The sequence below is a fragment of the Sarcophilus harrisii genome, chromosome 4, assembly GCF_902635505.1.
Source record: "Sarcophilus harrisii chromosome 4, mSarHar1.11, whole genome shotgun sequence".
NCBI classification, from domain to species: Eukaryota; Metazoa; Chordata; class Mammalia; order Dasyuromorphia; family Dasyuridae; genus Sarcophilus; species Sarcophilus harrisii.
Window position 1 is genome coordinate 373,479,784 of NC_045429.1, and position 23,261 is coordinate 373,503,044.

The 23,261-nt window shown below is 34.4% G+C and overlaps 1 protein-coding gene across 2 annotated transcripts in view; it reads left to right on the plus strand.

Moving 5' to 3' along the window:
- ACTN2 (actinin alpha 2) overlaps positions 1 to 23,261 on the plus strand; it is a 95,722-nt gene that overhangs the window by 42,696 nt on the left and 29,765 nt on the right. Inside the window, exons 2-8 of one of the 2 annotated variants that reach the window (XM_003767797.3) lie at positions 6,007 to 6,121; positions 8,287 to 8,406; positions 9,267 to 9,353; positions 15,260 to 15,347; positions 17,485 to 17,563; positions 19,895 to 19,976; positions 22,586 to 22,671. In XM_003767797.3, coding sequence (XP_003767845.1) covers positions 6,007 to 6,121; positions 8,287 to 8,406; positions 9,267 to 9,353; positions 15,260 to 15,347; positions 17,485 to 17,563; positions 19,895 to 19,976; positions 22,586 to 22,671 — 657 coding nt within the window. The remainder of the gene's footprint in view (positions 1 to 6,006; positions 6,122 to 8,286; positions 8,407 to 9,266; positions 9,354 to 15,259; positions 15,348 to 17,484; positions 17,564 to 19,894; positions 19,977 to 22,585; positions 22,672 to 23,261) is intronic. The other variant, XM_003767796.3, reaches the window with a different exon arrangement.

Consider the following 23,261-nt stretch of genomic DNA (forward strand, 5'->3'; position numbering starts at 1 on the left):
TTGGGGCTTTTGGAGAACCCTTCACACTTAGGCATGGTCTTTAACACCTAAATGCTGTAGGACGTGATGAATCTTCAACAATCAGGGCCCAGATTAAAATTTTTGAAGAGTTTTTGAATTCTTCAAAGAGTTTACATCTTTCTGATGTGAAAGAAAAGCAATCTCCAATGACAAAGAAATATAAACTTTGGTAATATTTACTAAGCTGGAGTAACTTAACTTTAAGGAACTGGGTAACAGACTATGTCTATGATTGAAGGACAGACTATCTAAGCATGGGTTATAATGAAGTTCTCAGTAAATTCCTATTGTATTATATCAAATTAACTACCGGATGATCTCATATATCAGGTACAGAATAAATTCCTATTGCATTATATCAAGTTAACCATCAGATGATCTTTTCCTTTTCTCTCCTTTTCTCTTTATCTTCTGTCCTCCACTCCATGGATTTTATAGAAACATATAACTTTAAAGAGATGACAAAAAAATGTTTAGAATATTTAGACTTTGTTTTCTGAAAAATTAAAATAGTACTTTTTCAGTAGGATTAAACCACATATGTTTTCCCAACAAATATTCCTTTGCTTGAGAATGTTTTCCTTTTTTTTCTTTGCCCTTTCCCTTCTTTCTTTTTCCTTTCTAATCCATGTGCCAATTTTCAAAATCTTTGAGAGTAATCTCTCTAAATAACTAGGTATCCTCAATGAGTGTATTAGTAGGGAGCAAGCAGTCTTTTCTAAATACTATTTAACAATGGATCACATCTTTGTTATTTTTACAGTTGATTAAATGTAAATGAATATAAGTTGCATTACACTAATTTTTCATTACAAACAAGCATTTGATTCAGCAAGAAAAAAAAATCACCTTTTAAGTTCTTTTGAGGTAAGGTGTCTGCCATCCATAGATCAAGATCTTTCAATATCCCTTGAAAGGTATAATTATAAAAATAGCCCCCAGTTAAAGATCTGTTGATTATATACATCAAGTGAGGCACAAACATAGGAAAATATGTATGTTCAACAAAGTTATTTTTCCACATGAAGGAGATGTAGAATACATGTTAAAGAGGAAGTCTCTCTTAATGGTAAAAACAGCCAAATCAGAAGTATCAAACTCTTAAGTCCTCATTTGACCTTCAAAAGTTTTTGAGGGGGCCCTGAATCAGACTACAATATAATTGGGAATTAATTTACAAAATAAATAAAAACATAATACAAACAGATCATTTTAGTTTTTTGTTTTATAACTCAACTATGTGATCAGATGAGATGCCTTTGTATTTCAGTTTGATGACACTGCTCTAGATACTGCTGTTTATGACTGACATTATATAAGATGTATAAAGTCTCAGCTCTTTATAAAGTCTCAACTCTTCTAGAAGAGATTTGTAATCTCTCAGAGGAGTCTTGTCCATCTAAACAAGAAAGAGCAGATGGAGGAAAAATATCTTTCATCTTGTCCAGATTTCAACATGCATTTGAGCTTGTCTAGCAGTAAGTATATCTGGAATAGATGATTGAGATAGACAGTGAACTCTGGACCTAAAGTTGAAAAGAAGGAAGATATAAAGAGGTAAAGAAGGAAGATCTAGATATTTTCTAAAATCACAAAAGTGCAAAATCCCCTTTCCCAAGCTTCTCATGAAAACAAAAACCCATTTTTTTTTAGTATTAACATTTTACTGATCTCACCTTATAGAAGAGAGTTATGCATCCATACTGCCTCTGAAAAATTAAAGATGAATATCAGATACTAGATCAGTACCATATGAGGGCAATGGAGAGGCACAGTGTGGATGTGAGCAGGGTGCAACATATAACCAATAAGGAACTCTGAACCAACAGAAAAAGAATAACAAATAAAGAACATCATCAAGGAACTGTTGGTTCGTTGCTGACTTTTGTTCTTGAAGAGGATCAAAATGACATCATTATGTTAAAGTCTAGTTATAGTGTGTCTAATCACTACCAATGGCTAATCAGACCAATACCAGCTCAGAATGCTCTGCCAAGGTGGGGCACAAGTAGTCCATCTGCACATTTGGGGTGGATTTTTTTATGTCAGGAAGAGAAGATGATCTGGTCATATGATAAGAACAAAGGATAACAGGTGGACAGCCAGAGTACTCCATTGGTCTCCTCTTAATGTTAGAGAAATTTGGGAAAGCCTCCAGGATGTTGAGTGAAGCTCATCTGATTAACTTTTAAGAGAACATGGACAAATGTCATATAATATGGTGGATAAATATATCTTCCAAACTGTATCATTGAGGGAAACTCATAAATGATGACTATTACTCCCTACTTGAGACTTTGTTGTGTTCTGTTTGACTAGAAAGACCAAAACTAGATTCCAGATGACTTTAAGATGTTCCAAAACAAAGAAGTTTAATAGAAACACTGGTCCAATAGACCAAATCATGACTTTAGTCAAACTACCAGGTTTTTTATCTTGTCCATGTCTCCCAGGTTCATTTAGCAGGGAATCACAGATTATAGACAAATTCTTTTAAACAGTGGTAAGAATAGTGGTCCAGGAATATACTCCTACAACTTTTAAATAGTAGTAGGATTATATAGGAAAAGTCTTTCTATCCTAGACTGAGTCAATTCATTTTACTTCCAAAAAATGAAAACTAAGCCTTATGCTATCTCATAATCTTTTCCCCCCCAAGTTCAATGTGCAGTACAGAGCTAGTGAAGTTCTTTCTTGTGTTTGTTTTATTAGTTATTCTCAATTCTCAAAATTATGTTGGCACATGAGGGTTCTAATTAAAAATATTTAAACTTCATTAGGCTTTATTTAGCTAATAGTTTAATCTTTCTGGATATTATCACTTAAGTAACAAATGATTACCTTGATTATAAGATCTAACTGTAATCACTCTGGGGATCAGTACACTAATATTATTTTCAGTGGATTTCAGTAATGTTTCCAGTACTATTTATTTTCAAGGTTATATTGATTTAAATGGCTAAGTGTGTATTCATAGGTCATCATTTGTCAGTAAAACTGAATGAGCAAAAAATAGATGCCTATTAAACTACATACTCTCCCTCCCCATTTTAATCCATTTTTCCTTAGAAGATCTAGGCAATATCATTTATGTGAATGTCATTAACTAGAGTATTTCATACTTAACTATAGCAAATAGGTTGCAAACTTTCTCCTTTAGCTGACTTTCATAGAGTTAAATAACCATGAACTCCAAAGGACTGCTAACATCCTGAAATTGATGGTCTACTGGCCAGGGCTTGGAAATCCCTTTATTTTATGGGGCTATTTGAAAAAATTTGTTTTAACAAGATTCACTTCTATCTTGTTGTATTTTACTTGGAAATAATATATTTCTTCAGAGGTTGATTGCCTTGTTCATTCTTTACACTATTATCTTATTTACTTTTTTCCATTTAATGTGCTAGGTTAGCACTTTGTTCTTGAGACCAGCAGCTGCTGTAAGACTAGAGGGAGTTTGCATTCTCAGTCAACAGCTGCCTGCTGTTTCTAATCCTGTTTTGGCAGGAAATAGTTCATAAGTAAAAACCAAGTTAAAAAGAAGCTTGAAAAATAAACAAAATAACTTTGGATGCCACCTGGTGATATATAAAGAGATATATTTTTCTGAAGATTTCTCCTTTAGTACTTTGGATTGTTGATCCTTTCTGTGTGGCTTTATACTGTCTAGCTCTTGTCCATATCCTTCCACACATTCTCCATCCACAGTGCTAGAGGATTTCATCTAGTTCTTTTGACATTCCATGAGTATCAGTGTGGTATTCAGGCTGACCATAAGTTATTCCTCCCTCTTACAATTTACTGGCCAACATTCTTTTCTAGACAACACTTTGCTGACATGCTTGCCATTTTATGTCATGTTTCTTAAGCAGTTCTTGATTGGTGTTATGTTGCAGCCTGCTTATTCATGTTATCTGCAGAAATTTCAAATCAATACAAAAATATATTTTGCAGGTGGTCAAATAACTTATGATAATCATAATAGCTTCTTTGTAGGAAGTCAGGGAAGAAGGGAACAAACATTAACTGTCTAGTATGTGCCAGTCACTGTGCAAGTACTTTATAAATGTTGTTGTTTGTTCTTTCTTAAAGACTACCAGGACATCAAAGCCTCATAACAACCCTGGGAAGTAGGTATAATCACCACTTTCATTTTACACATGAGGAAACTTATTTAAGCAGAAGTAAAATGACTTAGCCCAAGGTCATATCCCTGAATGGATATCTGAAGCTGAATTTGAACTCTGATTTTTCTGACTCCAGGTCCTGCTTTCCATGCAGTGCACCACTTAATTAGCAATCCCAGATACTTCTTAGAACATCCACACTAATCTGGGATCTACAAAGAGCATACACAAAATGTTCTTTTTTTCTTGCTCTCTAGAGTAGAGAGTGATATGAATTATTTTATCTTTATTCCAGTATATAGATAGGATGAAATTTATGAACTAATGTGTTTGGGAAATTCACTGTAAGTTGGTAGTTTGGCTTCAGAATACTGTTTTTTTCTCATAGAAGGCTTTATACATAGTGTTTGGTTCCCAGGCCAGTGCATAAAGAACTATTGAGTTCTAATCACTAAATATGACAATTGTTCATATGAACAAAATATACTCGAGTTTCTCCTTCTGATGTCATAGTAAATTTCCCTTCTATCTCCCATCCCAAAATCTGGGAAGAGGAATTTTTTGTGTTTCATTGAAATTGTCAAGCTAATAAAAACTCCAGATAAAATATGATTATAAAGTATGCTTAGATGTATCTAATGAATAATATCAAAATATGCATAAGAAATCTAATCCCAATTAGGGAACAAAAGCATTTTATTTGTGGCATACATAGTAAGTTTAACCATTCTAGGAGACCATAGTAATTCTCCCTCCTTAATACATTCCAGTACTTACTATTTTCTCAAGAGTAAAATGCAAAGTATTTTGTTTTGCATTAAAACCCTTCTTAACCTGGTCCTTTCTTACTTTTCTAATTTTTTTTTCACTTTACCCGCCTCCTTTAATTGGCCTGCTTTCCATTCCTCTCATTTGACTCTCTGTTTCCCATGTCTGTGTCTTTTGAATTGGCTGTCTTCCATGCTTGGAATACTTTCCCTCCTCACTTCTGTCCACTGGCATTTCTGTTTTTGTCAAAACTCAGCTCAAATCCTTTTTCCCTTTCTTGGTATCTCTCTCAGATTATTTTCCATGTTATCTGTAAAAGAGTAAGAAATTACCCTTTGAATGTTGTTTACCCATTAGAATGTGAGCTCCCCAAGAACTAAGACAAGTGTCTACCATTCCATACTATCCGCTTGGCAGATAGTAAAGGATTAAAAATGTTTGTTGAATAAATTATAAAAAATATTTAGGACTAGAAGAAAAATTTAAAATCTTTGTCATTAAGAATTATAGTTTAATTGATGAGGTAGAACTATAAGTAATATAGTTACAATATACAATATAGTTACAAAATTCAACATTTATTAAGTATGCACTGGATGTGGACCATTGTGCTAGACCTAGGTTTGATGGTAAATTTAAGACCTTTTCCTGGTCTTACGTGGTTTAGGATCTACCTGAGGAATATGAAGTAGAAACATAATATAAAATAATATGGGACAGATATTTTTCAAAAACACAAAGTGCTTGTGAGGTTAAAGGCAGAAAAAGTCATTACTTAACTGTAAGGCTGACAATTTGAGACAAAATGATTAAGCCAATGGTTCTAGTCTTTTAAAGTTCAAGCAGGAGTTCTGGGTATTTCATCAGATGAACAAATCTTGCTAAAAACTTGCCTCAAGTCTTCAGTTATCCCTGTTTTTTTTCATTTTTTTTTCATTTTCATTTCATTTTTCATTTTCTTCCTTTAGAAGGATGGACAGGACCCAAAGTCCTCTTTTTTTGTACTGCTCAGTATATGTGCTTGGTTAACTATCTTTCAAAAGGAAATTTTCTAATTGTTGTTTTGACAAATATTTCTTTTACCTTCCAGACATTTACTGCCTGGTGTAATTCTCATCTAAGAAAAGCTGGTACCCAGATTGAGAACATTGAGGAAGATTTCAGGAATGGCCTTAAACTCATGCTTCTTTTGGAAGTCATTTCAGGTTGGTAATAAAGTTTTCATAGTTATAGCGCCTAATGCATCTGTTTTTTATATACTTAGTAACTTTAGTGGAAAGAGCTCTGGATATATCTCCTTGAGGGTCAAATTCTGGCTTTGATTTATCTGTAACACTTAACAACTCTATAATTGCAGAAGTCATATAACTTCAGTAATCTTTGATTTCCTTATTTGTAAAATAGAAATATTGTTTGTATTACCTGCCTTAGAGGATTGTTTTGAAGAAAAACACTTTATAGACCATATATAGTTGAATTAATTTTTTTGTCTGTTCCAGGATGGATGAGTGTTTTCCTTTGAAATGTGTTCAAACTTTGTAATTGCAATATTAGAAATTACTCTTTGGAAAAATTCTTATCTACTGGAGATCTTCATCCTTAAAACTAGCTAAATCTTACTGTAAATTCATTTTGTAATTTTACCTTTTCAAAATATTATTTAGGTCTCCCACTTTGAAAACCAAGAAGAAATGCTATCATATTCTTATAACCTATTCTTGCTGCTTTCTTGTCCCCCAGTTCTTAAAAATGCTAGAATTTATGTACCTAGAATTCACATACATTTTTTTTGAAGAAAAGGCATTTATATTAAATAATTAGGATGGAAAGTAACAATAAAATATATTTATCATGATCTGGAATATACTTTCTCATAGAGTAGGATAATAAACATGCTTAGGAAATATGAATGGAGAGCCACATTATTAAGAAGTACATTATATATTTTTAAAGTTTTTTTAAATTTCAGTAATATTTTATTTTTCTAGTCACATATAAAGATAGTTTTCAACATTTTTATAAGATTTGAGTTCCATAATTTTTTTTCTCTCTCTTACCTCCCCAAGACAGCAAGCAATCTGATAGAGGTTATACATACATAATTTTTTTAAAATAAATTTCCACATTAGTCATATTGTGAAAGGGAAATCAGAAGAAAAAGGAAAAATCATGAGAAAGAAAAAGCAAGGAAACAAAAAAGGTGAAAATGGTATGCTTCAGTCCTATTAAGTCTTCATAGTTCTCTCTCTAAATGTGGATGGCACTTTCCATTCCAAGTCTATTGGAATTGTGTTGGTTCACTGTGTTGCTGAGAAGAGCTAAGTTTATTATAATTGATCATCACATAATCTTGTGGTTACTGTATACATTATTAAGAAGTACATTACTAACAACATGTGTGGAGAAGTACATTATTAGGAAGTACATGAAGAGGCATACATATTGGGAACATATGTCCAGGGTATTCACATAGAATAATTTTTACATAGGGAAGATATGTGTCTGAAGGACATGTATGGAGGGGCAAATATGTAGGAACACATAAGGACTAGTCACATTTGTGGAAAGTTACTGATTCTTTTTCAAGCTGCTAGTTCCAAGGGAAAATAATCCTCACTCTACACTTAAAGCCCTAATTTAGTTTATTATGCTTGTGTTTTATAGATAAAATTTCTTACAAAACCCAAATTAAAATACTGAAGTATTTTGCTCAACATTGAATCAGTGAGCATAATTTAAACAGAGTCTTCTTTTGCCTTTTAATTTATATATCTGATTTTGTCCATATACTACTGACATTACTGGAATAAATGTCAGTTCCTAATAGTCAAGTCTGGGCGCTGAATTTAGGTTTTTTTGGCTTTGCAAAAGGGCTAGCTAGCAATTTAGAATGATTCAGTTACACAGCCCTATTTCTGTCAACTTATCTGTAAGAACTTCAGTAGTAAACTTTATTTCAAGCCAAAATCCAGGAATAGGTTTCAAAAGCATCCATGCTTATAGTACTTTATCTTGAAATCCATTTTATCCAAAAGTGACTGATTGATTGCTTTTTTGGGATTAAAACAGCTGACTTCAGGTTAAAAGCTATGTTCTCTCCCTGGTTTGGTTCAGTGAACCTAAACAAATTGGTTCTAATGATCCTGGATATTAGAATCTTGCCAATAAGATTTTCTTTAAGAAAGTCTGTATCAGGTTTTGTAAGGATGAATGTTGAAAACTATCTTTGCATATATTTTGAAAATTAAAAGCTGTTATTTTAAAAAAAAAAAAAAAGAAAGAAAGCTTGTATCTTGAATTTTTTTCATCCTTGGTCTATTACCTGGTGTAACCAATAGTCTATATGTGTACTTTTTTTTTTTACCCACAGGTGAAAGGTTATCCAAACCTGACCGAGGAAAAATGCGCTTCCACAAAATTGCCAATGTCAATAAGGCCCTGGATTACATAGCCAGTAAGGGCGTGAAACTGGTATCCATTGGTGCTGAAGGTAAATGAAGCACAAAAGAGGGAAAAATGACAGGGAGATGAAAGGATTTAAAAAGCATAAAACTCTATGCAAATGTATAAAATACCATCACAGTAGGGGCAGCTGGTGGCATAGTAAATAGAGTGAGTGTTGGCTTAGAATCAGGAGAACTACCTGAGTTCAAATCCAGCTTTAGATACTAGCTATGTTACCCTGGGCATGTAATTAATTTCTATGTGCCTCAATTTCTTTAATGGTAAAATGAGAATAATGTCTCACATGCATGCCTCGCAGGATTGTTGTGAGAATTTTATGAGATGCATTTAGAACATTACTTAATACGTAATAGGTACTATTTAGTATTTTCTTTTTTTTTCTTTATTCTCTTCCCCTTATTAATAATCATGCACATAAATTAACAGAAACTGAGAATGCCTTATACTGTTGGTCATTGAGTCCTGTAACCAATTAAAGCCTAGTAGAATCTAGTAGCTGAACACCACTGCAAACTTAGACTTTGAGAGTAAGGATTGTGCTTCACATCCCAGAATACCTATCATAGTGCCTTGAAGATGCCCAATAAATCTTTTCCTAATAAATTTGTAGAAGTTGAAAAATTAATTGGTTTATTTATATTTTGCAAGATTTGTGTTTGTGAGTCAATTCTGAATTCAACCAGGATCTGAGGAATTTGGGCCCCACTACCCTTTGAAGCCATTAACATGAGGATTATAAGCATACTGATGGGCCTGTAGAAATTTAACAATTCTTTTCATTCATGGTATAATTGCAAGCATTATTGTTGAAGGAGTGCTATGGTAAATGTGTTGAGATATTGTTTGTAGAGTTTGTTTTTAATGTTTTTTTTTTCTTGCCTATAGAAATTGTTGACGGCAATGTGAAAATGACGCTGGGTATGATCTGGACCATCATTCTTCGCTTTGCTATCCAGGATATTTCAGTGGAAGGTAATGTATAGAGGAGTGTCCAGATCCTACCACCAGGGACAGCCAGGGGTCTTACCATTACCGGTCTTCAGAGTACTACTGGACACAGCCAGCTGTGTTCTTAAGAAGAGTCAGGAGCCAGAGGAACGAGAAAGAGAAGACAGATTTGTTGCCAATCAGTTACATAATCAGAAATTCCTCTCTTGCCTCTCTGCCTCCCTCCCTTTTTTATCCTATAGCTCTCAGTGCCACGTATAAGCCTAAAGAACTATAGCCAAGTTAAAGCTGGGGAGGGTCTCCTCAGATCTTTGTGCTTATTCCTGTGCATTCCTCCCTAGTCAAAGTATTCTCATGCGTGACAGCAAACATTCTGAAGTCCTCAGCAACAAAGATCATAGTCTCAGTCTGATAGAAAACAGTCCCTGAGTACATGCACAATGAGGTCTGTAAGTACCAACACCAATCCTGTCTGTACCCATTCTTATTCAGTGCTGTTATCCATCAACCTGATAAGCTGACCCTGCACTAACCCAGCTTGGTTATTTTCTCATTTTCTTAGGCTAAGTCTTCAACAAGATCCCTAATAGAGGAGATAATGCTGAATATGTCAAAATGTTTGTGGCAAGATATTATTGAAAATCAAGCTTTCTTTTCTGAATAGAATCTCAATTTTTCATGGTATCTCTCTTCCTAGCCATCTCAGCTTCACAATAAGGACATTTTAAAGCTTTGAATCTCTAGTGAAGATGAAAAGCACTAGTCTTTTACTCCCACTCCATTTATAAATTTATAGTATTCTATAAACTGAATTTTATATAAGGTTTTCTAATGCAGAAGAATCAGTTATAATCAGGAGCATGACCATTCAACTTTATAATTATATTTATATGTGTATGTGTGTGTGTATATATATATATATGTGTGTGTGCATGTGTATATACATATATTTATGTGTATATATGTATATGTATATGTGTATATATATAAAATGCAGCTTGATGTCCAAGTGAATAAATGTTGGACTTGGAGTTAGGAAAACCAGAGTTCAAATCCATCTTCAGATACTTACTGGCTGTGTGATCTAGACCAGGAGTCCTCAAACTATGGCCTGTGGGCCAGATGCAGCAGCTGAGGACGATTATCCCCCTCACCCAGGGCTATGGAGTTTCTTTATTTAAAGGCCCACAAAACAAAGTTTTTGTTTTTACTATAGTCTGGCCCTCCAACAGTCTGAGGGACAGTGAACTGGCCCCCTATTTTAAAAGTTTGAGGACCCCTGATCTAGACTAATTACTTATCTTCCCTGAATTTTAGTTTTCTTATCTGCAAATTGAGGGTTAATAATAGCATCTAGCTTGCAGAGTTGTTGGGAACAAATGAGGCACTAGATATGAAGCATTTTGTGAACCTTAAAGTACAATATAAATACTAAGTGTTACTGAGCTGGGCTTGAGCAGTACTATGTTATTCCTGAGGGTGGAATCTTTGTGGAAATGATTAGTGGTAAGTTCAGAACACAAGTAGCCAGGAAAATGTACAGATATTTAGCTTAAGTGTTTATTATAGGATTAAAAATAAATATTGAATTCATAGATATCTAGTTGAATTATTTGGGCTTACACCTAAAACAGGAAGAATTTCAGGTACACAAAGACTTTATTAAAAATCAAGCTTTCTTTTCTGAATAGAATCTCAACTTTTCATGGTATCTCTCTCCCTAGCCATCACAGCTTCACAATAAGGACATTTTAAAGCTTTGAATTTCCAGTGAAGATGAAAATCACTCGTCTTTTACTCCCACTCCATTTATAAATATTTTGATCTATTCATTACTGCTAAGAGGTGTTAAGTTGATTTCTCTGAAATTAGGTTTCCTATTTAGTCTGAAATCACCAACTGTCTAGCTAGCTACAGGTCTGTTGAAGGAGAGTCCTATTTATTCCACACCCATGACTTAACTTGATCTGCCTTCATTAATTTATACATTGGAGCCCAGCTTTTCATTTTCATATTCCAGCAGTGTGCTAGGATATTTTCTAGTGCTGGCCCTTTCTAGTTATTAATCAGCTATCATATATTTATTGAGAACCTTCAAGGCACTGTGACAGGTACTTTGGGATATGGGGCACAATCCTTGTTCTTAAATTGTTCACAATGAAGTTGGGCCATTCTTTAAGATGCTGAAGACCTTTGCATAGATACCTCAGTCAGTCAATTAGCAAACATTTATTAATAACTTAATAAATGTTCTTGGAATTATGCTTGGAGAAAGGCAAAAAAATGGGAATAATCCTTGCCCTCAAGGAGCTTACATAGTAGAAAGAAGACAACATTAAACCTACAGAGTAGGAGGAAGGCAGCCTCCTTCCTCATCTAGTGGTCAAGGAGACCATGAAGGCCTCTTGCAGAAGGTGATCCTTCAACTGAATCTTAAAAGAAATCAAGGAAGACAAGAGATAGGGGTAAGAAAGGCAAGCATTCCAGACATTAGGGGATAGCCAGTGCAAATGCATGGAGATGGTAGAAGTAGTATCATATGCACAGGACAGCAAATAGGCTGGTATTATTGGCCCAAAAGGTAAATGGAGGGGAGTAAAGTGTGAGAAGATTAAAAAGGTAGGAAGGGACCAAGTTTTAAGGGATTCTTTATATTTAATCTTGGAAGTAAAAGGTAGCTTCTGGGGTTTTTTTAGAGCAGGGAGAGTGACATGGGTAGGCCTCAGCTTTAGTAAAATTATTTTCACAGCTTTGTGAAGGGCAATTTAGGGAGGTAAGAAAGTTGAAACCTTTTTTTTATTAGAAGGCCATTCTAATTAAAATTTGACTATTTTTTAGAATTAGAAGATTATTCCAATAATCCAGGCAAGAGTTATTAATGGCCTGAACTATCATGGTAGCTCTTTTAGTAGAGAGAAGAAATAAAGAGGAGCAAATGACAATATTTAGCCATGTGTGGGATGAGTAAGAGTGAAGAGTTGAGGAAGATGAAAAAGTTGTGAACTTGGGAGACTGAGAAGTTGGTAGTGCCTTTAGCAGGTGTACTTGGGAAGGAGGACAGGTTTTGTGGGAAAGATGACTTCTCATTTGGATATATTGAGTTTGAGTTTCAGGTGCCCATATAACATCCAGTTTCAAATGTCTAGTAGACAGTCTGAAATTAGGATGAGAATTAAGAAGAGAGACTAGGGCTGGATATATAGATTTGAAAATTATCAATATGGAGACAATAATTGAATCCATGGGAACTGATTAGATCATCAAGTAAAAATAGTATAAAGAGAAAAGAGGAAAGACACAGGCCGCTATCTTATGGAAAACCCACGTTAAATCAGGGGAAGAATCTGAAGATCCAGCGAAGGTAGAGCACCAGTCTTGAAGTCAGGAGAAACTGAGTTCAAATCTGGCTTCAGATACTTAACACTTCCTAGTGTGACCCTGGTCAAGTCACTTAACCCCAAGTGCCTCAGCCAAAAAAAAATTATGTAAATGCTAATTGTTATTACAGCCTCCACTTTCTCAACAGTCCTATTATTATCACCATTTTACAGATGAGGATATTGAGGCAAAGAAGTTAAGAATGTTTGAAGTTGGATTCTAATTCTAGTCTTCCTAACTCCAAGTCTTTCACTTTAACCTTATGTGATCTACTATTTTGTTCATTTGTAAAATATCTGTAAGTTCCTTTCTAGCTCGAATTTACTGTGATTCTATCGAGTGTTCCATATAGAAATGGCTTTTTAAAAAAGCTTGAGCATTTTCACCATTTAAAATAACAGTTGTTTCACCTGCAATCTTGTTTTTACTATTTTGCATTATCTTACCTAGCAAACCCTTTTTAAACTAGATTGTACAAGATAAATGGTAACTGTGAATGTGGACTCTGCATTCACTATTGCCAGTCTCTCCTAATTCTCAGGCCCTCAGAGAAATCTCTGGTCACTGCCTTTGTAGTGTTTAAACCAATTTTACCAAGCTTACTTCTATCTGAGGTCTTCAGAGATCTCTGGCCATCGTTTCATAAGAACAATGGTTTAGATACACAAAAGAGCATTCAAGAGAAGTTGAATGCAAGCTCAAGATCTTTATTCATGTGTTCACTTCCTACCCTCTGACCCTCCTGAACATTCTTAGTTACTACTCCTAGTAGAGCTCCCGGTAAGAAGGACCAACTTCCTCGTCCTTAGAGCTTAAATAGGGTCTATGAGGTCACATACACAGCCAATCAGAGAAGGCGACGCCTCCCGTTAATGATGTGGATCTCAATGCAACCAGAGTTCCTGCCCATAAGGCAGTCCCTATTAATACACAACAGACCCACTTCCAGGAGTCTCAAGCTTGATTGCTTGTTTACTTCCTGATTGCACTGAGCATGGCTCCTACCCCGACCCTTACAGGTAACTCATCAAACATCTCAATCATCACAGATTTTAATGTTAACCCATCAAATATCTTAGTCATCACAGATTTTAAATTAGTTACATTATGAATCTATTAGATTTTTCTACATTTTAAAGAATATATATTAATGATATCATCTGTATGTGACTGTCCTGAAGGAAAATTAAAAATGCCAAAAGTGTTATAATTCTGGATCTTGCTTAATAGCTTAAGTACAATCTGTCAAATTAGTACTTGGAATTTTCTAGCATTTTTGTAAGGAGTGTTTATTAGACAGACTTTCCTCAAAACAACAAACCAACAATTAAATGTAAAAAACAAAGCATAAAACTCTTACTTAAAAAAGAACTAACTTATTTTTTTAGCCTTCAGCAGAGTAATTAACAAATTACCTTGATAATTCAGATTTTATGGAGTCATTGTTCTTTGATGAGCGCCCTGTAACCCTCTGTGATTTTACCCTTTAAATAAAGGGATTTTTCACAAATATAATTTTTCAGTGATACCTTCTTAAAAAAAAATAAATAAATTAGGCAGGGCAGCTAGATGGTGCAGTGGACAGAGCACTAGGCCTGGAGATTTGAGTTCAAATTGAGTCTCAAACACTTAGCCTTTATTAACTGTGTGACCCTAGGCAAGTCATTTAACTTTAACCCTAATTGCCTTGCTTAAATGATTCAATCAACAGATAAATAAATTAGGCCTCAATTGCTTTGGGAGATATGATTTACTTCAACAGAATGATATTTTAAATTAAAATAAAAAGATAGATTTACCTCTTATTGTAAAAATTAGAGATAATTCTATTTGTTTATGAAGAGACTATTATATATGGTATGGGGAGAACTATCCCTAAATGGGTGTTGTTTTCTTGGTATATCATGAAGGCCACACTGTACACTGGAAAGAGTGTTAGATGTAGAATCAGAGAATCCTGCCTTACCACTTATTACTAATTTGCCTGTGGGCATCAAATTTCTCATCTGTAAATTAAGGGAGTTGTATTCAATAACATCTGAGGTGAGGTCCCTTCCAGCAATAGATCTATGGTGTTGTGATTAGTGGTCTTGTGGGGGCAATGATGAACACATACTAAGAACCTTTAAAATTAATTATTGTTGGATTAGGTGTTGTAACTAATGTTCTCTAGCAGTTCTCTAATGTTAAACTACATTCTGGTTTAACTTGTATTTCCTAGTAGTACAGGACTCCTCATGTTTATTTCTTTGCATATTTGGGAAGCCCTAGAAAGTTGCTAATTTCTCCAGAGTTAAAGTTTTTTATGTTTCCTTTGATGGACTATCTGCTGTTGTTCCTGAATTCCTTTTATATTATTCCTTTGTTGTATCATAATATTTACAGAAGATAATGAGTCCTGCATTCAAAGTTCTTTTCATACTCGTTTTTAAAAATGTGAGCAATGGTGTCAGCTTTGGTCATTAGCACTCCAGAGATCTTTGGATGAATAGTGGTACTGGCCCACTTTTGACTTTTTCCCTCTGTACCTTCTTTTCTTGTTTTCCCTACAGAAACCTCTGCTAAAGAAGGTCTGCTTCTCTGGTGCCAGAGGAAAACTGCCCCTTATAGGAATGTAAATATTCAGAATTTCCACACTAGGTAAGAGATCAAGATTTTTAAAATTGTATTAGAATCAGTAGGGAGAAGAAATATTTATTCATACTAGCATTTCTCCTCTTCTTTAGGGTGTCAAAAGTATTTTTTTATGAATACAGAATTTCTAATGTCCAGTTTTTCCTGGGAGCAAAATTTTGCCTGCAAGAAAAATAAATCTCAGTAAACAAGATTAATTTTTTTGGTATAGAAGTTGTTCAATGTCAGAATAATTCATCAAAATTGGCCATTAGCAGATGGACAAAAAGGAAGAAAGAAATCAATAGGATCTTTTTTAGATAGGGCAAAAAGAAGTGAGTGCCAACCTGAGCTTTTTCAAAATCTAACATTCTCTTTGCTAGGTTTCTATAACTATTCAAGAATATTGTGTCAACAATATGGGTAATTATTTATCTGTTAAGTTTTCACTGTGGCAAGAACCCTAGATAACACAAAAGAACAAAAAGCCATGGATCCTACCCATTTGATAGGCAACATTTTAGATACACAAAACAGTTATACAGTAATTCTGAAGGAATGTAACATAGTATGGTATCTACTATTGGAAAAATGCAAAGGACAAAATTATAGTATCAGTTTTTGAATGCTTCTGAGAAAAAGTAAATATTGGGGTATCTTTTGAACGAGAATTAAACTGATAGAGAGGAGAGAAGACAATTTCAACAGATTAGAGAGTCTGAACTGAGATAGAGGCAGGACGAGGACATTTGAATGTCATTTCATGAACACAGGATAGAAAATTGTATGTGTGATACCACAATGATATTAACTTGGTTAGACCAGTGGGATATCTATGAAAAATTTGAGAATCAAGAATGATTAGACAAAATGGAGGACCTTGAATATCAACGTAGAAAGTTTGGACTTATACCTTTATACACAATAGGGGAATATAGACACTAGTAACCTCATAGATAAGTGTAGTTTTGTTAGTTAATTGCTTCATCTCTCCACTTAACCATTTTCCTACAATCACTTAGAAGAAAAAATTATGTTAGTCAATTGCTTGTCTTCTTTCTACTTACCCTTTTTCCTATAATCATATAGGAGAAAAACTTAAAAGATTTTGCCCCTGTTTCTTGGTGTTAGGTAGTGGACTCTTGAGTTAACAAACTAATCCAAAGGCTATGGGAAAAAGCAGAAGACAGGAAGTTCATGAAAGACCCACAAGCTATATAATTGAGTTTACTTCTTAGTATGTGAGACAGAATGAACAATCAATTTCAATTCCATTTTCTGAATGCCAAAATAAGAATATGTCCTAAGAAGATAATTTGCCTTAGTTCCTTGATAATGTATAGTCTCTGCATTTCAATCTTTGCGCTCACTCTTGTTCTTTCTCTGTCTCTCTTTTTCTTTGTCTCTTCTTTTTTTCTCTCTCTTCCCCCCTCCCAATCTCCTATAACTGTACCCCAAGATATTTATGATACTCTAGCATTCCTTGGATTTTCACTCCCTGTGAAGTTCAGGTGAACCTAGGAATATAGGTGCCCTAGTTCCAATCCCTACTGTCATCACTGTAAAAAAGTTTTTTCTAATCATTTTTATTAGCTCTTTCCCAGGTAAACTCCTATTTAAGGTATCAGGGCTTTTTAAAATTAATTGCATTCAATGTTAACATTAAAATAAAATCACAAATAAGAGGTCTTTAGCTATGAAGAAGGTAGAATTAGGATTTATATTTTTAAATGGTTACATAATACATTGCTAGTTTACAAATAGATTGTATTCCAAAAATTAATCTCTAAATTGGTTTGGAAATCTGAAAATATTTTCTGAAAGAAACAATGTTATACTTGGTCATTTAGTTCTCAAGTAAACTCAGAGTATTAAAGCCTTAAAAGCAAAACTACAATTCAGATTGTTGTTTAGTTCAATGAGGAGAGGCTCATCTCTGGTAAGTCTGAAGTTTGATAAAAGGATTGGGAAAATTGTGGTGGTATCTGTAGGTGCAAGGGGAAAGGGGAAGGAGGAATGAAAGAGCTCATGTGATTTTTGACTCCCACAAAATAAGGGATTAATGGTCCTGAGCAGAGAAGCATGGGACGGCATGCAGCACTGTGCCAATGTAAGCAATTACTTGATTAACTTGTATTCCCATTCTTTTTAACTCCTTGTGAAGCTGGAAAGATGGCCTTGGACTCTGTGCGCTCATCCACAGACATCGACCTGACCTCATTGACTACTCAAAGCTTAATAAGGTCATTCTGGGTGACACAGCATGCTGACTCTTTAGGGTCCTGACTTGTGTTCCTTTGGCATGTTCTCCTAAAAATGAGCATATCAGCACTGAACTAACTCTAGATATACTTCCTCTCCACCCTTACCACAAAAAGGCCTTAAAAAACCAGTAGTGTTATCCAAGCTAACCTTTCCTATGAGCGAGAAGCATGGCTGCTGGATCAGACATATGTGTGTCTTTTACTGTTCTGTCTTTGCATTCCTAGATGCTAGCAGGGGGCTTAATAAGTGTTTGTCTGATTAAATTAAATAGGTTATCACAAGTAAAATGGGAAAAAACCCCAATCATTCCTTTTTTATACAAACTGTGAATTGATAGATTGATTTAGTTTGATTTAACCAACAGTTCAAATATGTTATTCTTTGGAGATTTTACTTAATGGATTATGAATCTGATCTAACACATTTATCTGGGAGGAAGTTCAAACTCTCCCCTTGAGTTTCCTTTTTCTTTTCAGGTTTATTTAGTTGTAAACATAGTCATCTTTATTGCTGGTTAATTTGATTCCCACAATGCAGATGAAATATGAAGGTACAAATGTTAAGAGATAGACACAGTATATTAAACATAGTTTGCAGTCCTAGAGAAGAAAGGATGCCATCTTTAAGAAATGTTAAATTACATAGCTTTCACTTCTTCTTTAATGTACTTTCTCACTAATTTGAAAGTAGAGACCATACTAACTCAAATTTATGTGCTTTATTGTTTAGACTAGAGCACTTTCTCAATAACTCAGTGATACAAATATCATTTTCATTTTATATATGGAAACCATGGAATGGATATGGAAATTCACATTTACTCAGCAATTTAGATTTTCTAGTATTCCTTGATCACAACAGCCTTGTGAAGTAGGTCATGCAAAAAACCTTATTTCCATTTTTTAGCTAAGGAAATGGACTCAGAGAGGTTTACGTTATTTACACAATATCATACAACTAGTCATGTCAGTGCCATCTAGGTTTCTTGCATTCTAGCATTGTAGGTCTAGCATTTTATTCTTCTAAACCCTTCTGTCCATTCTTCTATACCCTCCTATGCTTTTAGGATGTTTTGTTTTTCCATCATGGAAATGATGTCCTTTAAAAATGTTAATGGCAATATAACTCACAAATGGTAAATAGATCTTTCAGATGTTGATAACAGAAAGTTTTTTGGTTGCAACTATTCTTGGTTAGCTATTTTGAGGATATCTTTATTTTTGTTTTTGGTCTTGGACTTTGCTCCTACTTTATATTGCTCTTAGCTGTGTGACTGAAGCAATAGATGGAAGACTAATTTCCTTTGAATTTTTGCATCGGGCTGGACACCACTGACTTAGGTATCACCTGAAGGTTTTACTGGTCACTATTTAGACAATGCATCTGAAATAAGATAATGCCTTACAGAAGAGAATTGGATGACCATATTTTCTCAGTTTGTCCAGTATGATTTTTTCCCCCATCTTCAAAATAAAAGCCTGGGACATGAAACTGGAAGTGGAGGTGGTGTAGTATAGTGGGAAGAGTCTGGATTCAGAGTTAGAGGATCTGAATTAAAATCATGGCTCTACCATTTACTATCTGAGTGACTTGGTAAATATATAATCTCTCTGGATCTCATCTGTAAAATCAGGTGTTTAGACTAGATGAGTTTTAAGACCACTTCTAGCTCAAAACCTGGAATTCGCTGAAAAACAGATTCCAAGCCCTTTTATATAAAAATTTCCTAACAATGTTTTCCAAAAGTGGAATGAGCTATGTCAATAGATAGTAAATTCCTCATCCTTTAAATGAAGCTAGATGAATACTTGTTAGAGAAGTTGTAGAAGAGATGCCTTCACAGATGTACTATATGAAGGGACCTTAGAAAGTTCTTATACTCAAAGAGTTCATCCCAGACACTTTAAAATAAAACACATGAAATGATGCATTTTCAGGACACAGTGTTTTTACCCTAAGAACTTTGTGATTCATTTTGCTGTTTGTGCATGTACAGTTTGTCTTGGTGTGAAATTGATATATGTGTTCCCAGAATAATTTAACTCCACTGTGGTGTCTTTACTTATATTTTTTTCCAAATGTTTACATTGAAATGCATTTTATTGGAGTGGAGTAGTAAGGGAAATAAGACTATTTAAGATATAATATATTGTAATGAAAAAGTGTGTGTGTGGGAATGTAAAGAAGGAGGATATTTCTTTCAGAAAGCAAAATATGTAAAGAACATTATTAGCAAGTATTTGATTTTTTTTAAAAAAGCTATTGGTTATTATTTTTATTTGATTATTCCTTTTTATTTTTCTGTGCAGGATGATCCCGTAGGAAATATTAACCTGGCCATGGAAATAGCAGAAAAGCATTTGGATATCCCCAAGATGTTGGATGCAGAAGGTGGGATTTGTACTTAGTGACTTTTGTCACTTTTGATTTTATTTATACTAATCTCTTAGCTCTGTGCAGTGTGATTTTGCAGCATTGTATTATATTTAATAAGTTATCAAGTCAATCATGCAAATGTTATGGCAGAATTTAATGTATAATGTTTGCCTTGAAACTCAAAAGTGATTTGAGAGGAGACACACACACACATACACACACACACACACATACACACACAGAAGACAGAGACAGAGAGAGATAGAGACATGAAAAGAGAGGAAGAGAGACAGAGAGAAAGAAAGAGAGAGGTGGGGGAAGAGGGAGACAGAAAAAGAGAGAGAGAGAGAGAGAGAGAGAGAGAGAGAGAGAGAGAGAGAGAGAGACCAAAAGACAGAGAGAGACAGAGAGAAAAGAAACCTCAAACTAATTATAAGACAGATAAGGAAAGAGAACCAAACATTTTACTATGTAATGGAAGGCAGGAAAGCAAGAACATAGGTTATATATGTACTTTAAAAAATAAATTTGAAAATAATTTCCTCAAATTTTAGCAGAACAATACTTTTTTTTCATCTAGTATAGCTCTAGTATAGCACGTGAACCTAAATGTAATATATAAGAGGTCTAAAAGAACTATAGAATTGAGCCTGTTTCTTTCTAATAGCAATTATGCTTATCAAATTAGAAATATTTGCTTATCAGGGGTGACCACTAAATTTCCATCACTTTCCTTTGCACAATTCTAAAGATCTGGAAGAGCTTCATCTTTTTCCTTAATGTCACATAGTATCATTTATGATTGTGTCTTGTAGCACATGTGCTTTTCTCCCCTTTCTGTGAATACAGGATGAGTCAAAATTTCCTTATACCTAATTTAAGTCACTTTCAGTATAGATAACTCTGATTCTCTTGTCTCACCCTGTATTTATTATTAACACCTCCAGGCCAGTTCTGTGTTGCCATTCATTCGGTCTTATGTGAACAATAAATCAAGTGTTTTCTATTATTTCCCATCAGTCATTTCCTTCTTTATTCATTTGTGGTAGTCTTAAGTTTATGTCTCAAATTTTTTTTCTTTCTCATTTTTTCAACATTTATTGAGCTATTACTCTTTCAAGCAGAGCACTGTATGTTGGATGCCAGCACTTTAATCAGTTTGTTATGGTCTCTGCTTTAAAGAAATACAGCTAGAATACACAATAGTTAAGGAATATCATGAGAACACTTGTTCTTCATTTTTTCACCCTCTTTTCAAGCTCTCTTTATCCTTGTGGACCTTCTTTTGCCTGGATCCGGTAAGAAGTAATGACTCAGGGAATTCTAGAGTGATGGGGGGGCAGAGAGGTAGAAGGGGAAGGTTGCCAAATCTCTTCAAGCTTGTGGAGTAACTTCCTCATGGCATAAAATTGAATTTCCACAGTTGCTCCCCTGATTCAGGAGTCACTCATTTTCTACTGGATCATTCTAAATACCATTCCTTCTGATATTGTTGACATTCCCACTTTTTCCTGAAATTCTGACTTTGGTTCAAGGATACTTCGATTCTTCCTGCTTGTCAAAGAAGTTATATTTCACCTACCCTTTCTTCTATTGTCTCATATTCTTTTCTCCTATTTTGTTCCTTCCTCTTTTTGTACAAATGTAGAAGACTCACAAACTCCTTTGGCTCATATGCTGTTTTGTCTTTTTACAATATTATTTTATGAAAAAGTGATGACTAAGATTGAGAAACATGACCAGTATAGAAATAATAACACTTTTTAATATGTGTTATGTATTTTTTTCATTCCACAAGTTCTCTATGTTCATTTCTGGTAAACACTGAATTATTAAAGTAGCATTACACTTTAATTCTCTTACCTGTCACTCTTCCATTATGATGTTGCTTATTAGTCTCATCCTTGAAAGACTCTCATTCCATCTAATGAGTCCTTCTTTACTCCATGTTGTTGGTTGCTCTGTTGGTTATGTGTCTGTTGTAGAACACTAAATGGGGACTTTGTCTTGCTAATAGACCCATTTATGAAACTAACCACATGATCTATAATTTTACATTTGGTGAGATTCTTCCTAATCTTGATCAATCTACCAACCAATATTAAAAAAAGAGACTAGTTCATCTATTCCAGTTCCTTATAATCCAGAAGAACCCCTCTCTTTTTTACGCTCTTATTTAGGGGAATGGGTTTAGATTATATATATATATATATATATATATATATGAGCAAAAATCTTGACGATTCTTGGTTTGCCATGGAATATGGCTATATCAAGATCATTGATATAGTTATCTCACCCAGTACTTATCTCCTGTGGAACTCTAGAGCTGGACAAATCCTGGAGATTGTAAATCTAGCCTTAGCTCTAGAGTGAAAAATATTCAGTAACTAGTCTGAGATTCCTCTATGGTGGTCTAAAGTAGACATACCATTCTCTTTGGTGTCTTTTAAATCTCTGTGGGAAGTGATGGATTTTTATAGGTGACAAACCTTGATCTGATCTATAATACCATCCTAAATAGGCAAGAATCCCTTACTTCTCTTTCTCTGCCTGACAGTCAGTCAGCAGAAGGCAATTGTCTTTAGAATGTCCAAGCAGTTAACCTTCTTTTTTCTACACAGATTTAGTATACACTGCCAGACCTGATGAAAGAGCCATAATGACTTATGTTTCCTGTTACTATCATGCATTTGCTGGTGCACAGAAGGTGAGGATGTAAATGATGAGCAGCCACCTCTCACCCTTCACCTTCTGTATCTTAAATTTTTTCCATTGTTTGTTTTTCTTTTTATTTTCTTCCTTCCTAATAAGAAAACCTTTCTGATGCTTAATAGGTTTTTGTCTCTTGTAGGTTAGTTTTCTTTGAAATCTTCTTTTTTTCCCCATCTGTGTAGCCATCAGCAATTTATGTTTTATTTTCCAAAAGCTTTCCATGCTGTTTCATAATCCCACATTCTTTTTAACAATAGTGTTTTGAAACCTAGTGGCCAGCCCTTGTCCTGGAGAATTACCACATGTCCATCTAATTGAATTCTGTCCCTTGCGTAAACCTAGTGCAGAAAGAATTAAGTTCTAAACTGGAAGAAGAAAATATATAGTGTGCCAATATGCCTTGTACGGGAAAGGAAAATTTGAGGGCAATCGAGTGGGTCTGTTTTCTCTTTTTTTTATTTAGTATTAGAGGAGCCTTTATGAAATATTCACATTCAGAAATGTGACAATAAATGGTCTGTTTTCTCTCTCTTTTTTGTTCAGTGTTAGAGGGGACCTTTGTGAAATACAGAATTCACAAATGTG